General features: G+C 52.4%; 1 protein-coding gene across 4 annotated transcripts in view; it reads left to right on the top strand.

The window, feature by feature from the left end:
• Positions 1-15,011, top strand: part of Ntrk3 (neurotrophic receptor tyrosine kinase 3) — a 231,840-nt gene that overhangs the window by 193,546 nt on the left and 23,283 nt on the right. For all 4 annotated transcript variants that reach the window (XM_042698525.1, XM_042698524.1, XM_042698523.1 and 1 more), the window contains 3 exons: positions 667-797; positions 3,382-3,554; positions 5,215-5,458. In XM_042698525.1, coding sequence (XP_042554459.1) covers positions 667-797; positions 3,382-3,554; positions 5,215-5,458 — 548 coding nt within the window. The remainder of the gene's footprint in view (positions 1-666; positions 798-3,381; positions 3,555-5,214; positions 5,459-15,011) is intronic.

The following is a 15,011-nucleotide window of genomic DNA, read 5'->3' as shown; positions in this document are numbered from 1 at the left end:
GGCTTGAACTTGACACTTGTGACTCTCTCTCTCTCTCTCTCTCTTTCTGAGAGGCATTGGACAAATAAAACTATTTCCTGAGATAATTTTAGTGGCTACCTAGTAGTTTCTACCAGAGCCAGACACTTCATAGAAGACAGCTGGGCTTGGGATTGTAGTCAGTGGGTGGGAGTGTGTGTGTGTGCGTGTGTGTGTACATGTATGCGTATGCGTGTGCATGGCTTTAGCCTATCCCAGGGGCTAGGCCAAGCTCTCTGTATGGATTATCTCATTTAGCCTTCATTCAAGAAGTCAGCCCCAGGAAGGGATTGTTACTCATCGTCCTTTACCGACGAGGATCCTGAGGCTGTGACACTCCATAGCTGTCCAAACTTAAGAATGAAGAGTTAGAAAGCAAGGAGACGCAGTGAGGATTCGGAACTGAGTCTCAGCCTCAGTGGCAGAGTTGCTCCTGCACCTGAATGGCTGGCCCGGTGCCGGTCCCCACCCGTGACCTCCAGGTCTGCTCTCCAGCCATGGGAGATCAGATCCCGGGTCACACAATCGCCACGCAACACCGGGTGACCGTGGCTGTCCCTGCTGGGGGAGCTCAGAGCCCTGGCCTTCGGCCCGGGACTGACACCTCTGCCCTCCCTCCCTCCCCCCCACCGCTGTGACCCCTGGCAGATGTCCAGCACATCAAGAGGAGAGACATCGTGCTCAAGAGAGAACTGGGGGAGGGGGCCTTTGGAAAGGTCTTCCTGGCCGAGTGCTACAACCTCAGCCCCACCAAGGACAAGATGCTTGTGGCGGTGAAGGTAAAGCCCAGAGCAGGTGGCATGGTAGGATGGGGGGGAGGGCTGGGGAGGTGGGAGGGAGGGTCTTACCTACTTCCCCATCGGGGAACTTGGTACCAAACTGGCCTCCTCAGACACCGCTGGGGGCGGGGGGGAGGTCCTCTTTCTGGTGGAGCCAGAACCAGCCTCCTTTGGGGTCAGGCCTTAGCCATGGTCCTTGGGGCTGCTTATACCCAGGGGACGGGGCCCAGCTTGGCTTCCTGAGGCCCTGGCTCATCCGCTCTGCAGGATGAGCTGTCTCTGCTTGAAAGTCACTCAGCCATTTCTCAGGAGCAGAGCTGGGTGGAGGGGCTGCCCAGGGGGGCCTGTGGGAGGGGGTCCTGTTAGGGGGAGGACTCCAGAAGATCAGAAAGAAGTCTGGCCAGGCACTTAGCCCCTGGATGCTGGGGAGGGATGGGGGAGGAATTCCGGCTTTCGGCTGGTCAGTTGGAGATAAGAGGCTCTCAGATGTATCCTCCTGATGGGGTCTCGAACCTGGATCCTCCGATCTCAGACTCCCAAAGAGCTCGTTTGAGAGAACCTGAGCTACCAAGGGCTCAGCAGAAAACGTGAGGGGTTTTTTTTGTGTGTGTGTCTTGTTCTGTGAGGCAAATCCCAGCTCTCCTCTTTGCCCATGGAGAGACAGAAGTCTGTCCCAGGGCCCCTCCAGAGCGTCTCCAGCGTCAAGACCTTCTTTGTGCAGCAGTCGGTGGCTAGCATAAAGACCGGCTGTATTGCCGGCCACTCACTGCTGACCTGTTTGCTGTTTCCTAGCAACCAAGCAAGTACTGGAAGTGGGCTCACCAGCCCCCCCCTCCCCCAGGAGGCCGGGAGGCCTTAAGGCCCGGTCCTCCCCCTCCCCCTCCCCCTCGTGATTCCCCTGCCATCCCTGACCCAGCTGCATCACTCCCGGGGGACCCCGGGGCCACTTGCCACTCTGGACCCCAGTGGCTCCAGACTTGGCCGGTTACGTAAGATCTTTCCAGAAGCCGGAAAAGCCAGTGCGAAGGCAGGAGAAAGGGGTGCACGGGAGCGACAGAGACAGCGGTTGCTTTGTGCTCCATCTGTCAAAAGGAGAACCCGGAGTCTGCCCGGCCGTGCAGGGTGCCAATCTGGAGGACGAGGGCTGGTCCCGCTTGAGGCTGAGAACGGAAACACCCCAGAGCTACCCCCGACATCCGGGCTGTGGGAGACAGTGATTTAGAGATGGAGGAAGGCCATTTGGCCGGCCCCAAATTCGATCTCCTTCTCCTTCTCATAAATCCAGCGTCCCACATAAATCTTTATATCCTCCCATCCCACCCATGCTGGGTTCCATTTTTTTTCTTTTTGTCTTCTCCATAAAAATAGATAAATCACCCTCATGATTCTATAACCCAGGCAGCTCGGGGTGGGGTGTGGGGGGGGTCTGGGACTCCGAGCCCCGGGTCCCAGAGAAGATCCGTCTCTCCCCATGACTCTGGTTCCCAAATACCCCCATTCTGTCTAGGCCTTTGTTCACAGGGAGCTTCCCAAAGCAAGCAGAGTCTCCGCCGGAGAGTGCAGAGACATAGCCCTGATTTAAAATAAATAAATCAGCCAGGGAGCTGGGCGCCAGCAGCGCACACCTGCCGTACTAGACACGGAAGGCTGAGATCTGAAGGACTGAGGTTCTGAGCGAGGCTAGGTAGGGGGGGAAAAATCCCTGAGTCTTCATCTCAGTGGAGGGAGCTAGGCATGGTGGTACACTCCTGCCATTCTAGTTATGACGGGGAGCTTAAAATAGGAGGACCACAGTCTAGGTAGATGTCTGGGCTGGAAGTGAGACCTTAACTTAAACGTCACACACACACACACACACACACACACACACACACACACACACACACACACACACACACACACACACACACACACACGGGCTCAGCAGTGGAGCTTTCAAAGCTGACAACAAAGACGACAGCAACTGCAAGAAAACGCACGGGGCGTCCCCAAAGAGGTCGCCTACTTTATTTCTCTCCTCGGCCCGTCTTACCATCTTGGCAGCCCTGACTGGGCTGGGCAGCTCTGCTGTCTGACCATGCCCTCCCCTCCCCCCCGACCTTTCCCACCCTCTCCCCAGTACGTCTAAACGATTTTTAAAACTCTTTTTGGCCATTATGCCATTTTTGTCGGGGGTATTCCACTGTTGGGAGGGGTAGCACGGTGAAGGTAAAAGCGTTGGAAGGCAAGGTGGGGGCGGGTGATCCTTGTCAGCCGAGTCCGGCAACTCGGATGTGTGTCCTGGTGATGGAGGGTCTTGGAGGGGAGGCCTGCAGGTGACTCTAAAGGGGGCTGTGGTGGAGGGGGGCAGAGGGGGGGCTCTCTGGCCTTCGGCACTCACTCGGGCTTATAGGCCTGGCAGATGGAGATATCTAGGGGGAAGGCCTCGGGGGTTGGCTTTCATTGCCTTTCCATTCCGGTTAAAATCGTATTCGTGGGGAGTGAGGCCGTGTGTGTGTGTGTGTGTGTGTGTGTGTGTGTGTAGGGTGGAGGAGCCCCGCCCGCCCTCTGATTGCTCGGTATGGTATACCCCCGTGGCCGCCAGGCGCTGAAGGACCCCACGCTGGCTGCCCGCAAGGATTTCCAGAGGGAGGCTGAGCTCCTCACCAACCTGCAGCACGAGCACATCGTGAAGTTCTACGGGGTGTGCGGTGACGGGGACCCCCTCATCATGGTCTTCGAGTACATGAAGCACGGAGACCTGAACAAGTTCCTCAGGTGAGCCGGGACCTCCGCCCACCACCCCCATCCCCGTGCCCCCCATGCAAACTGGGCGCCACCACGCCCACCTCCAACCCCGGTCTCAGGCTGCGGGGAAATCCCCTCTGCTTTGTGTTCAGTAGTCCCGAGGCCAGAGCCCCAGCCCCGTCTTCCTCCCCCCCCTCCTTCACATCAGCGCCACCCTCAGGGGGCTGGGGGAACTGCATGGCCCCCTGTGTCCTTGCCATGCCCATTCGAAGGGAAAGGGAAGAAAAGGGAGCAGAAGGGAAGAGAGTAGAGGCCAGGAAGAGGCCGAAAGTAGGAAGGGAATGAAGGGAAGGGAGGTACAAAGCTTCGGGTGGGGCTGCCTCTCTGCCAGTCTCTTTGGAGTCCCCTGAAGACAGCATGGTGTGGTCTCTCCAGGTCAAGGCCCTGTGGCCTGGGCTCCTGGTTAGGGCTTCTCCAGTGGATGCTACCAATTAGGTTGGGTTTTCTGGATGCCTTGGCACCGGGAGGCTCTTAGAGAAGGGTACCCCAGCCCTTCCCGGGAGCTGGCTTATCACCATGGCTGGTGTCACCTGCCCTCACATCGGCCTTCCTTCCCAGGAGTGAGGTCCACTGAGCCCACCAGAGATCATCAAACGAGTGTGTCCACAGTTAACGGCGCCTTTCAGTGGAAATTGGAGAAGCAGTAAAACAGGCTGAGTCCTTGCTGTACAGCAAGGGCTCGTTGGCCTACGGCTTCATAAATAAGGGCCCTGGGTGTGGTTACGGCCCATTGCGCTTCCCGCAGAAGGGAGAGAGAGCAGCAAAAGTGACCGATAGGACAGTCGGAGCCGTGGGATAACAAACCCGCACCTCAGTTTGGAATGGAGGAGGGACTGGGCGGGGGGGGTGCTCCCTGAGCCTTTCTCGTCTCTCTACCTTTCCCTGCTCCCCCAGGTTCCTGAGCGGGGAGGTGGACGCCGCACCCCACTAATTACTGTTGGGATAGGGACTTGAGGGTCAGCGGCCATGAGAGCTAGTAGGAAATGCAAATGAAGGAATTCTGCATAGCCAATTGGGATCCTAGGGGGCGGAGCCCGGATCCTGTCTGAAGCCTTCCTTGGTGTTCAGTTGGGCGGCTTTCCTTCCCAATTAGTGGTGGGCGTGGCCTTGAAGCCTACATCCTGATCAACTATTTTGGGATTTCTGGGATTTGGGCTGGGGTGGAGGTGTGTGTGTGGGGGGGGGGGAAGTCAGATCATTGGGGGGAGGGGTCCCTTGATTTCTTTATTTCAAAAGTGGAAGTTTCACTGAGAATATTAAAGTCAATCAGAAATGGCGCTTGCCACATGATGAGGGTTGTGTCAGCATTAATGATGGCCGTTCCATTAGTTATTCTGTAGGAGCCATCTACTCTAGGTAGGAGTAAAATATATTTTTTAAAATGTCAAAAAAAAAAAAAACCATGAAAAGAGTAGATTTGTTTCTTGTTCCGTTCGAGAATGTCTGAGGTCATCTCAGGGATCTGGTTGTTCAAGTTTCTCCCTGCCACTGCTCAGCTCACTTACCGTAATGTTGAGGAAGCAGAAGAGACCACAGGGAATGGAAATCGCAAGTGTTCCCGGGAGGTCCTGGGGCACTTCCATCACCTGACCCTGCCGCCGCTCCCTCCCTCCTTCCCCTCCACCTGCAGGGCCCATGGGCCTGATGCCATGATCCTCGTGGACGGACAGCCGCGCCAGGCGAAGGGTGAGCTGGGGCTCTCTCAGATGCTGCACATCGCCAGCCAGATCGCCTCCGGCATGGTGTACCTTGCCTCTCAGCACTTCGTGCACCGGGACCTGGCTACCAGGAACTGCCTGGTTGGAGCCAACCTGCTGGTGAAGATCGGAGACTTCGGCATGTCCAGGGACGTCTACAGCACAGATTACTACAGGGTAAGCCTGCTTTTTGTTGTTGTTGTTTTTTTCCCCCAGCTGCAGAGCTAGCGCCTGGCTTACGTGTCTCCGTCATTGTCCATTAACCCTGTCACTCTGGTGCACATCTTTACACGCGCATGCTCTGACGGGCACCTGGCGGTTACCTTTCGGCCGCTCCTGCATCCTCACATAACCGCTTATTGCTGTTTTCCTAGGCCACGCCCTCCTCCCTCTCGGATGTCAGACGGGGACTCTGTGTCCGCGCACTGCAGTGACCATGAGTCGCGTTTTCTTATTGGCATCAGTGCCAGTCTTCCCAAGGGGCATTCTCACATAGGTCCACGCGGTTGTCCAAACACGAGCCCAACTCTGCGAGGTTGCATTCAGTCCATTTCCTAATCTGGCCTCAGTCAGGGGACATTTACCTCCTGAAACTCTGATTTCTGTGGCCGCCGTAAGGATCGTCTCAGTTCCGAAGCTGGATCTTGATGACACGCTGGCTACGATGGTTACCACCTGGCTGGACAGGCAGCTTCGCGGAGTCAGGGAGACAAGGAGTCAAAACACCGTGTCAGCTTCAAACCTTAAGGGAGGGCAGGCTAGACTGTGGGAAAAGAGCTCTCTCCCCACACGTCCATTCTCACTTCTGTTACCCACCTCATGTTAACAAGATCGTATTTCCAGACCCTCCTTTCCCCTCGGTCTCTGTGGAACTCCTTCCGTGGATCACTGGGTAGCTCTGACTGTCTTATTATTGCCAAGGAAAGGGTAAACGACTTTGAGGGTCACTTTTCCCAGAAAGGAGACGTGTGAGTCCAACAGTGAGACCCCGAGGTTATTAGATAATGTCCACAAATTGATCAGGCAGCCGATGCTTCTAAAATATAGATGCTTCTAAAATATAGCCGATCCTAGGTACCTGTGGCATGTACCTGTAATCCCAGCACTTGGGAGGCTGCGGCAGAAGGATTGGTTGAGTTTGGGGCCGATCTGAGCCACGTACTGAGACCCTGTCTCGGAAAATACAATTACTTAAAATAAAAGAAATATTTACATTTGGGAAACGATGGAGGAGAGAATTTAGGCGATAGGGGGGCGGGAGAGAAGGTTATCTGGAGGTAGAGGGCTGTCTTAGTCCGTTTGCAAAAGAATAAACCGGGGAGCTTATGTTTTATTGCTCACAGTTCTGCAGCTTGTAAGCCTAAAATCAGGGCTGTGGCAGGGTCTGTGCCTGGACAGGGCCTGCCCTGCGGCTCACCCGTGTCAGGGAGGTTACAGAGGGAACGAATGACCCTGCTGTCAGACATGGACCCCAGCCTGGACGGTCTTGTTGGCGTAGATCGGGATGCAGGAACTTGAGGTTGGCGTGGCTGTACCAATCAGATCTAAGGGGATGTTCCTGCTGGCTTTGCCTGACATCATTTCTCTGGTCACGCATGCTGGTGCTCACGCCTGTGAGCTACTTAGGAGGTTGAATCTGAGGATAGCGGTTCAAAGCCAGCCCTGTCAGGAAAGTCCTTGAGACTTTTACTTCCAATTAAGCACCCAAACCAAACTTGAAGTGGAGCTGTGGCTCAAGTAATAAGAACACTAGCCTTGAGCACAAGAGTTCAGGGACAGCACTCAGGCCTTGAGTTCCAGCCCCAGGACAGGCGCAAACGAAAACAAACACAAAAACCCAAGTGGTCACTCTAGGAATTTCCCTTTAACAATGGCTCAGAGCACACGGGATGTTTGAGACATTCCTTTTAGGTCTGTAAAGTGACTCGTTCACGCTCCAACCAAAGGATGACAAACGCTCGCTCATGGTGAGCACACAGGGGAACAAAAAGTAAAGCAAAGTTAGGGAAAGCGCCTCTCCACAGTAAACAGGATAGCTCTCCTAGCCGGGAACAGACAGAGACCGAAGAGGACCTGGGAGACAGAGACCGAAGAGGACCTGGTTCAAGTAGGCAAAAAGTTTGCAAGACTTCCATCTCAATGAAGGAAAGGAAGGAGGGAAGGAGAAAGAAGGAAGGAAGGAGGAAAGGGAGGAAAGGAGGGAGGAAAAGAAGAAAGGGAGGGAAGGAGGAAGGGAAAAGAAAAAGAGAAAAAGAAAAGCAAGCAGAGATGAGCAAAACCACAGACTGATGCCAGGGCAGAGCTGCCAGGAAATATCCAAGTGAAGTCTTTCTTTAGCGTGCTGACCATCTCCCCCCTCCCTGTCATTTCCAAGAGAGGCACTGGTGTGGTTACTAAAGGGACCCATGGGTCATAGATTTCTTAGAGGCTGGCTGGATCTGGCACCACTTAATTGCCTTGTGCTCTGTGTAATGGGGTTTTCTGGGTTGCCTGATGGGCTCAGATTTATGGCAGTATCGATGCAGTAACGGACGGCCCGCTGCTCTTTTGCTGTGCAGGGCGGGTATTTAATTATGCCAAGCCGGTCTCTGTCGGCTCCACCAGGGTCTTGGAAACGTGTATCCTGACCAAAAGGTGCACACCGAGCCTTCAAATTGGCTCCTAGGCTAGACACATAAAATAAAAATACAAAAGAGGGCACAGTCCAAATGGTGCTTCTTTGCCCTTGCTTTAACAGTGACGGCCTTTTACTCCTTACTCTTGGGAGAGCTTCAGAAGTAAACCGGTCTCATTTCCGTAGGTGCCAGAGCAGATTTAAGGAAGGAGAAGTCAATGGGAAATGTCCGCACTACAGACACCTTTAATTCCTTCTCCTTGAGCTATAGGGCCAGCTGTTCGCAGAAGCCAGCTGGCTTGGAAACATATGTCTTCAGTTCTAAGGAAGTATGAAATAAAAAAAAAAAAGGCTACCAATTGCTGTAAAAACCCAGCAGGCTGTGGGAAAACTACATACTCACTGCTAAGAGACCATCATGTTCAAAGAACAGCTTGTACTGTAGATGTGTGTTGCTTGCTGTAATACCCCGACCAGCGTACCATTCTCCCTTTCCTCCTCTTTTGAGAGAAATGACAAGCAGAAGTGCACTTGCTTGAGGTCCTCAAACATACCCCAAAGTCTTATGATCCATATTGGACAAGTTTTGACGAGTTTTGGGGGGGGGTTGACAAGAGGATTCTTGGATATGTGCCTTAATCTTACCTGTGTTTATGTCCTAATACTTAGCCATCATTGGAAGTCACCTGACCGCAATGCCTTTGCCCCCTAACGTCCATTCAGATTTGTCCTATTTTCAAAAAAACAAGCACGCAAATATATTTACTCAACAGAGTTAAGCTGATGATAAGTAAGTTAATTTGCGTGAAGAGCCTGTAAGAAAACACCTAACTGGATAAGGTATTGTTTTTCATTATCTTCTCCGGGTGCCGGACAAACCCAAGGCGAGAACACTGTATGGGGGAAATAATCTTATTTCCAGATGCAATTCTTAGGTCAGAAGGGCCCTCCCTCCCCCATCATTGAAAAAATACGCCGGGAACGTACAACCGCCCCAAAGTCCTTCCTGAGATTTCCATTTTCACGGATACATTCGGTCCTCCATCCGGGCTCCTGACTCTTCTGGGCGGTGCTTACAGCCAAGCCTACGTTGAGGTGCTTGATGGAAGAGCTTGTGTGGGCCGGCTGAGGGCCTGGGCAGTGTCCAGCCAGGCACCAGGCATAGGTTTCTGTCTCTCTGACACTATTGATTGCTGGACCTAAAAGAGGTACAGGCTTCTGGTGCCCAGTACGAATACAAATAATCTGTGTGTGTATATGTGTGCGTGTGTGCATGTGTGTATGTGTGTGTGTGTGTATATGTGTGTGAGAGAGAGAGAGAGAGAGAGAGAGATCTATTCAGCGAGGATTCAGGAGTCTATGCAGGAAGTTTGAAGGAGAGGTAAAGATAAGCATCCCCCCTTTAATGTTTTCCCTCTTCATTTTTAATTTCTTAAAACAAAGAGGCCCCATCTGGCTCATGCATACAGCCGTAGCAAACCGCTGACAAAGGTGAACTGCCAAATTTCCTGTTACACGTTTCGAGAGAGAAAACAAACATGCCTGCAATCAAAGCGCGGGGGGCAATTTGCTCTGTCTTCTGAAGATGGCGCTGGGTGGCGGCGGCAGCGGCAGCGGGGGCCACCCTCTACCCCGCGTGGATGGATGGGTGGATGCCGGGTGTTTCCAAGATCCCTTTCATTTGACTTTGGCCAGGGGCGGATGGATTTGAGGGGTGTGTGTGGGGGGGGGTCCCGTTGTTCCTTCCAGAGAACGCTAGGAGACCGATGACCCCGTCAGTCACCTTTCTTTAAGAATTAAAGCAAATTTTGAATGCTGCAAAGGGGGAAAAAAAGCAAGGGTCCCAGAATGGAAACCTCTGCTGATGTTGATATTGGTGGGGAGAGGCCGTAGGCTGGGATCGGAGCTGGGAATCCTATGGCCTGGAGGGCCACCTGTGTGGCTTCCCGTTCACCCTGATGTCTGGGCTAGAGGACAGAGAAGCAATAGAAGAAAAATATGTCCTGCCCTGCTTAAAAAATAATAATAATAATATCGTCCTCTGAGAGCCGTTTCCAGCAGGCTACAAAACTCAGCCTCGTCTCCCTCTGAAATACTGAAATGCAACTGTCAAGCAAGCGGGTGCGGGGTGGGGTGGGAAGTTCGGATCTGTCTCCATGGGGACGAGACGGGGAGATGGCCAGTCGGAAATCCCAGGAGCCTAAGGCCCGGCTTATTGGACCCCATCCTCAGGCCGGGAGAGGAGGCTCCTGCAGCCGCCCAGGGGCTTGTTCCTCTTCCCGCCACGGGCCTGTGATGGATTCCACCGAGCCGGCCCCATTTTTCTCCCTCCTCTGGTGCAAAAGGGCCTTTTGCTTTCTGAGGCAAACTGAATAATAGGACATATAAAAACCACATAAATTTCCATACAAATACCTTCTTTACCGGCCGTAATGAAGACATTTGCATGTAAAGAGAATATTGTATCCTCTTGACTTCCTCCTGGTTAGGGACTTATATTTCTCTCATCATCCTCCAAAGCCCTAGAATTTGTGGCTTGCCTGTGGCTAAAGGGTCTGGGGGGAGGAAGAGAAGGAAGAGGAGGAGGAAGAGGAGGAAGAAGAAGAGGAAGAGGAGGAGGAAGAAGAGGATGAGGAAGAGGAAGAGGAGGAAGAAGAGGACAATAAGGAGAAAGAGGAGGAGGAGGAAGAAGAGGAGAGGAGGAGGAGAGAAGGAGGAGGAAGAGGAGGAAGAGCAGGAGGAGGAAGAAGAGGAGGAGGAGGTTGTTGGAGAGGACTGGTCCCACACAGCAGCATTGGAAATTTGGAATTTTAAACACAGTTTTGCTCCTGGTTGTTTCATTAGGACTTAGCTCATCCCACAGGACAGAGCCGGAGAAAGGGAGGGGAAGGCAGGGAGCTCGGAAAAGACAGGCAGAGGGGCTGGGAAGGTGGCTCCGTGGTAGAGCGCTGGCCTTGCATGCCCGAGGCCCTGGGTTCGATTCCTCAGCACCACATAAGCAAAAAGAAAAAAAGCCGGAAGTGGTACTGTGGCTCAAGTGGTAGAGTGCTAGCCTTGAGCTGAAGAGCTGAGGGACAGCGCCCAGGCCCAGAGTTCAGACCCCACAACCGACCAAAAAAAAGCAACAAAAAACAAAACACAGGCAGAGCACTGGCTAATTCCGAGATCAGACAGATGACATTCTTTTACTTACATTCTTTATGTACTTTATCTGGTGTGGGAGGGGGTTCAGGAAGTGGAGAGTGGAAAGGGGGGGGCGCACCATTTCTTCTTGCGTGTGGGTTAAATAAGATAATGTATGTAAATTTCCTGGGACCCATTAGGGGCTCCATAGATGGTTATTATTATTCCATGTGAGTGGCTAAAGCACAAAAATCATATATAAGAAATTTTATACAAGTTACCTGCCAAAGTATTTCCTATTCTGGATCTTCAGGGCTGGATCCTAAAATTAAAAGGGAATGGATCTGTTTAAGAGAACTGAAGGAAATAAACAATAACAACAACAACAAGCAAACAACAAGGCCCCTAGAGGAATGATTTCACGTTCCTTGGTCCAGAGTCAACAAGGAAGTAGGAGAAAACGGCTTTCTCTTGCTGCGATCAGCAGCTCCAAGGAGGAACTAACTTTTGGAAAATGTGACCCACAGGTTCTCCAGTGTTAGAGTGCCATTCTCCAGGCCCTAGGTTAGGAGTGAGCCACGTGCTCACCCCCCCACCCCCCTTCCCAACTCCCAGGAAAAATGTCAGGATTTTGTGTCCTGGAATCTGATGGTGGCTGCTCTTTATTATTCATAACCTGATACAATGGATATGCAAATAGGATGAAAACTGGTTGGTTGGTTTTACACTGGACCTGTACACACACACACACACACACACACACACATACACACACACACACACACCCCTACCTGCAATGCCACCACCATTATAGTTTGTGCTTCGTAAATAAGAAGGGTGCTGGGCGTGCAGGAAGACTGGGTTTGAGATCGCCAACACCCCAAGTTGATGGGGGTGGGCGGTGGCCTGCGCTCCATCTCTCCCTTTTGGCAATGGCGGGACGGCCCTGGGTACCTCTCCTCTGCTGGCTCCTGCCTCAGCCCTGCAGCCAGGCTGCACCTTTGATCTGCAGTCCTGTTGCTTCCCCGCGGCAGGCCGTTCCTTTACCCAGTGCGTGATTTCCTCTGACTTCTGGATCTTGGTATTTGTTTATTTTCTGTCCTTCTCATGGAGTCCTTTCTGTCCTGTAACTCAAAGGAAACAAACTTCCTCGGAAAGCAAAGGTGCCCTGCTCCAATTTTGGCATAGTGATGTATATATAGATATAGATATAGATATGGATATATAGATGTAGATATACTTTTTTCTCATAATAAGTGCTCCGCGTGTGTGACTGTAGGTGAGGTATGTTTTGAGGAGTAAGATATAATGTCTCCATTGGCCTGAGCATTTTTGTTTTTGCCAGTCCTGGGGCTTGAACTCTGGGCCTGGGCGCTGTCCCTCAGCTCTTCAGCTCAAGGCTAGCGCTCTACCACCTGAGCCACAGCGCCTCTTCCAGCTTTTTCTGTTGATGTGGTGCTGAGGAATCGAACCCAGGGCTTCATGCATGCGAGGCAGGCACTCTACCACTGAGCCACCTTCCCAGTCCCGGCCTGAGCATTTTAAAATGGGGTTTTCTGGGTCCCCGCTTGGCAGACACCAACGATCAGCTGTTGGGGCCTCTGGGTGGGTTGGTACCTGGGGAAGACGCACTGGGGCCGCAGGAAGGAAAACCGGTTGCTTCTGATTCCTCACTAACAGGTGCTCGCCAGCCAGGAGGGCGGAGTAGATGTCCGTGGTGGCTGGGATTTAGCAGTGGAGGGTACTAGATTAATACGCACAGCGGTGTTGTTCCACGGCTGTGTGGTGGACGCTGGGCCGCACAAAGAAGGCTGCTCAGAGGGAAGAAGTGAGGTTAGGGGATTCAGAATGATCAAGTCATCTAACCAAGAAAGACTGAGGGCAGGGAGCCCGGGCCAGCCAATGTCCCCTCCTAAAAGACAAAGCCTCTTCCTCCTCCACAAACTCAGCTCACAACGGGGCCACAGCAAGCCAAGAGCCCCCCGGAACCTTTCTGGGCTTGAGCCGTGAGTCTCTGTTTTCATCCCCTGTATGTTGATCTTCAAGAGAGCGACTGGATTTTATTTATTTTCCAATACTGAGGAGTCACGTCATTATCACGGTCTCCATGCTTTCTGTGTCACGGCACTGCCTTCATATAAAATTAATAATAATAAAGGTAAGAGTTCTGCTGTCGCTTATAAATGGAATTGCCTCCATTCCCTGCGTCCTGAACCCCAAGATGGCCAGGGCCACCTCAGGGAAGAGCTCTGATTGGCTGCGGTGGTTGCCCTGAGTAGAAGGGCAGGCTGCCCGTCGGCATGTGGTAGTCTGCTGGCGGCAAGTAGAGGAAAAGGCTCTGCGGGGTCTGGGTCCTGTCGTGTTCAGTCCTGGCAGACAGCACCCCCTCCGTCCCAGCCCTGAGGTTGTACCTGAACTTTTCGGGCATACCCTCTCCCTGTGTCTTGGCTCTGGTGGAGGGACTGGAGCAGTGCAAGTCCACCGCATGCTCCTGTGATGAAGGAGAGGGCCCTGGGGCGGGGGGGGGGGGTTGCCCCATGGGCCCACACAGCTGGGGTTCATTCAGGTGCGTGGGCCCAAGTCCACGGACTGGCCTGGTATATCCTGAGGCCCAGCTCATCTTCCGTTAAGCAGCTGTTTATTATTTTTTTAAGAACTTGTGCACAGCAAATCTGTCTTGTTTCTGGGTAGATTCTGACCTGCCAGGGCTCTTCGGTGGTCTAGATACATATCTCCGACAGGGAGCCAGACGCCAGCTCTATGCCAGCTTTGATCAATACACCAGCCCTGTCCTTAGGCATATTTTTTAATTTTAATTCTTTTTTTGAGGGAAGGAGGGAAAAACAACAACAACAACACCCAGCACTTGGGCATTCTGCTCGAGTTCTGCTTCCAGGCAGATGTTGACCCAATTATCAGCATTTGTGTGTGTATGTGTGTGATACAGTCTTTGCATGCTTCTGTTTTTCTCCAGACATTGACTTTTTTTTTTCTTTTTTATTCTGAAAGTATTTTATGAGGGCCTTTGTTGCATACTTGGATTGAAATCTGAGTAAACCATCGACGATGAATTCTGCCTAGAAATGAAGTTAGAAATCCTTTTGCCAAAACCCACTTATTTGACCCATGTGGACCATTGAACCTGAGGGGATGGTGGGGAGAAAGAAAGTAGACACTGGTCAAGTTCACACCACTAGTGAGCAGTAGAATCAGAATAAGGACACAGGTCATCTGTCCCACAGATTTGCGCTCCTCCCCGGTTAAGTACTCCCCAGTAAAGTACTGTGTGGTCAGCTGGTTGGGAAGATGGCAGCCGTGGGCAGACACGTAAATGGAGCTTTTGAGAGATTTGCTGGTAATCCTCGGACTGCACAATGAATGACGGGCGAAGTTAAGCTGGATTGGTGGCCCGGCCCACAAGTGAGATTTATTCTTGAAGGCATATGACATTATTTTTTAAATGAAAAACATTTAAATAGCATGCCGGTAGAATGTGGTCTCTGGGAGGTCTGGTGGAGTCCAATCAGAATCCAATCCTGGGATTGGACCCAAGGCTGTTCACCACAGCCTATGGGGAGCCCGTACGTCGGCCTCATGTTAGGAAAACAGCAGCAGGCGCTCTGAGCCGAATGTGGTCCCGAGGGCATAACCTGGGCTCCAGAGCGGGCAGGAAGAGGATGTAGGAAGGAGGTAGGAGCGGGGAAGATGGCGCCAGAGACCAGCAGTGTTCTAGCTAACACACCAGATGTGTGGCCGGAAGTGATTTTGTTTTTTAAGAGTGTGTCTGTGGTGAAAAAAATCTATTCTCAAGGACACATGACAACACCTATTTGTGGTATTTGTCTGCAGTAGCTCGGGACACCTGTAAGGGTGACAGTCCTGCCCAATTGCCCAACTGCCACATCCCTCACGTCTAACACCGTGTGGAGCACCGTGCTAGGAGTTCCATCAAATGAAATGAACGGGGGGCGGCCGTCCTTCCTTGGTGAATGG

This window comes from Dipodomys spectabilis, unplaced genomic scaffold (genome assembly GCF_019054845.1).
Source record: "Dipodomys spectabilis isolate Male_0828 unplaced genomic scaffold, ASM1905484v1 ptg000233l, whole genome shotgun sequence".
Classification (NCBI taxonomy): domain Eukaryota; kingdom Metazoa; phylum Chordata; class Mammalia; order Rodentia; family Heteromyidae; genus Dipodomys; species Dipodomys spectabilis.
Note: the sequence above shows the minus strand (reverse complement) of the source record. Positions and strands in the feature narration are given on the sequence as shown.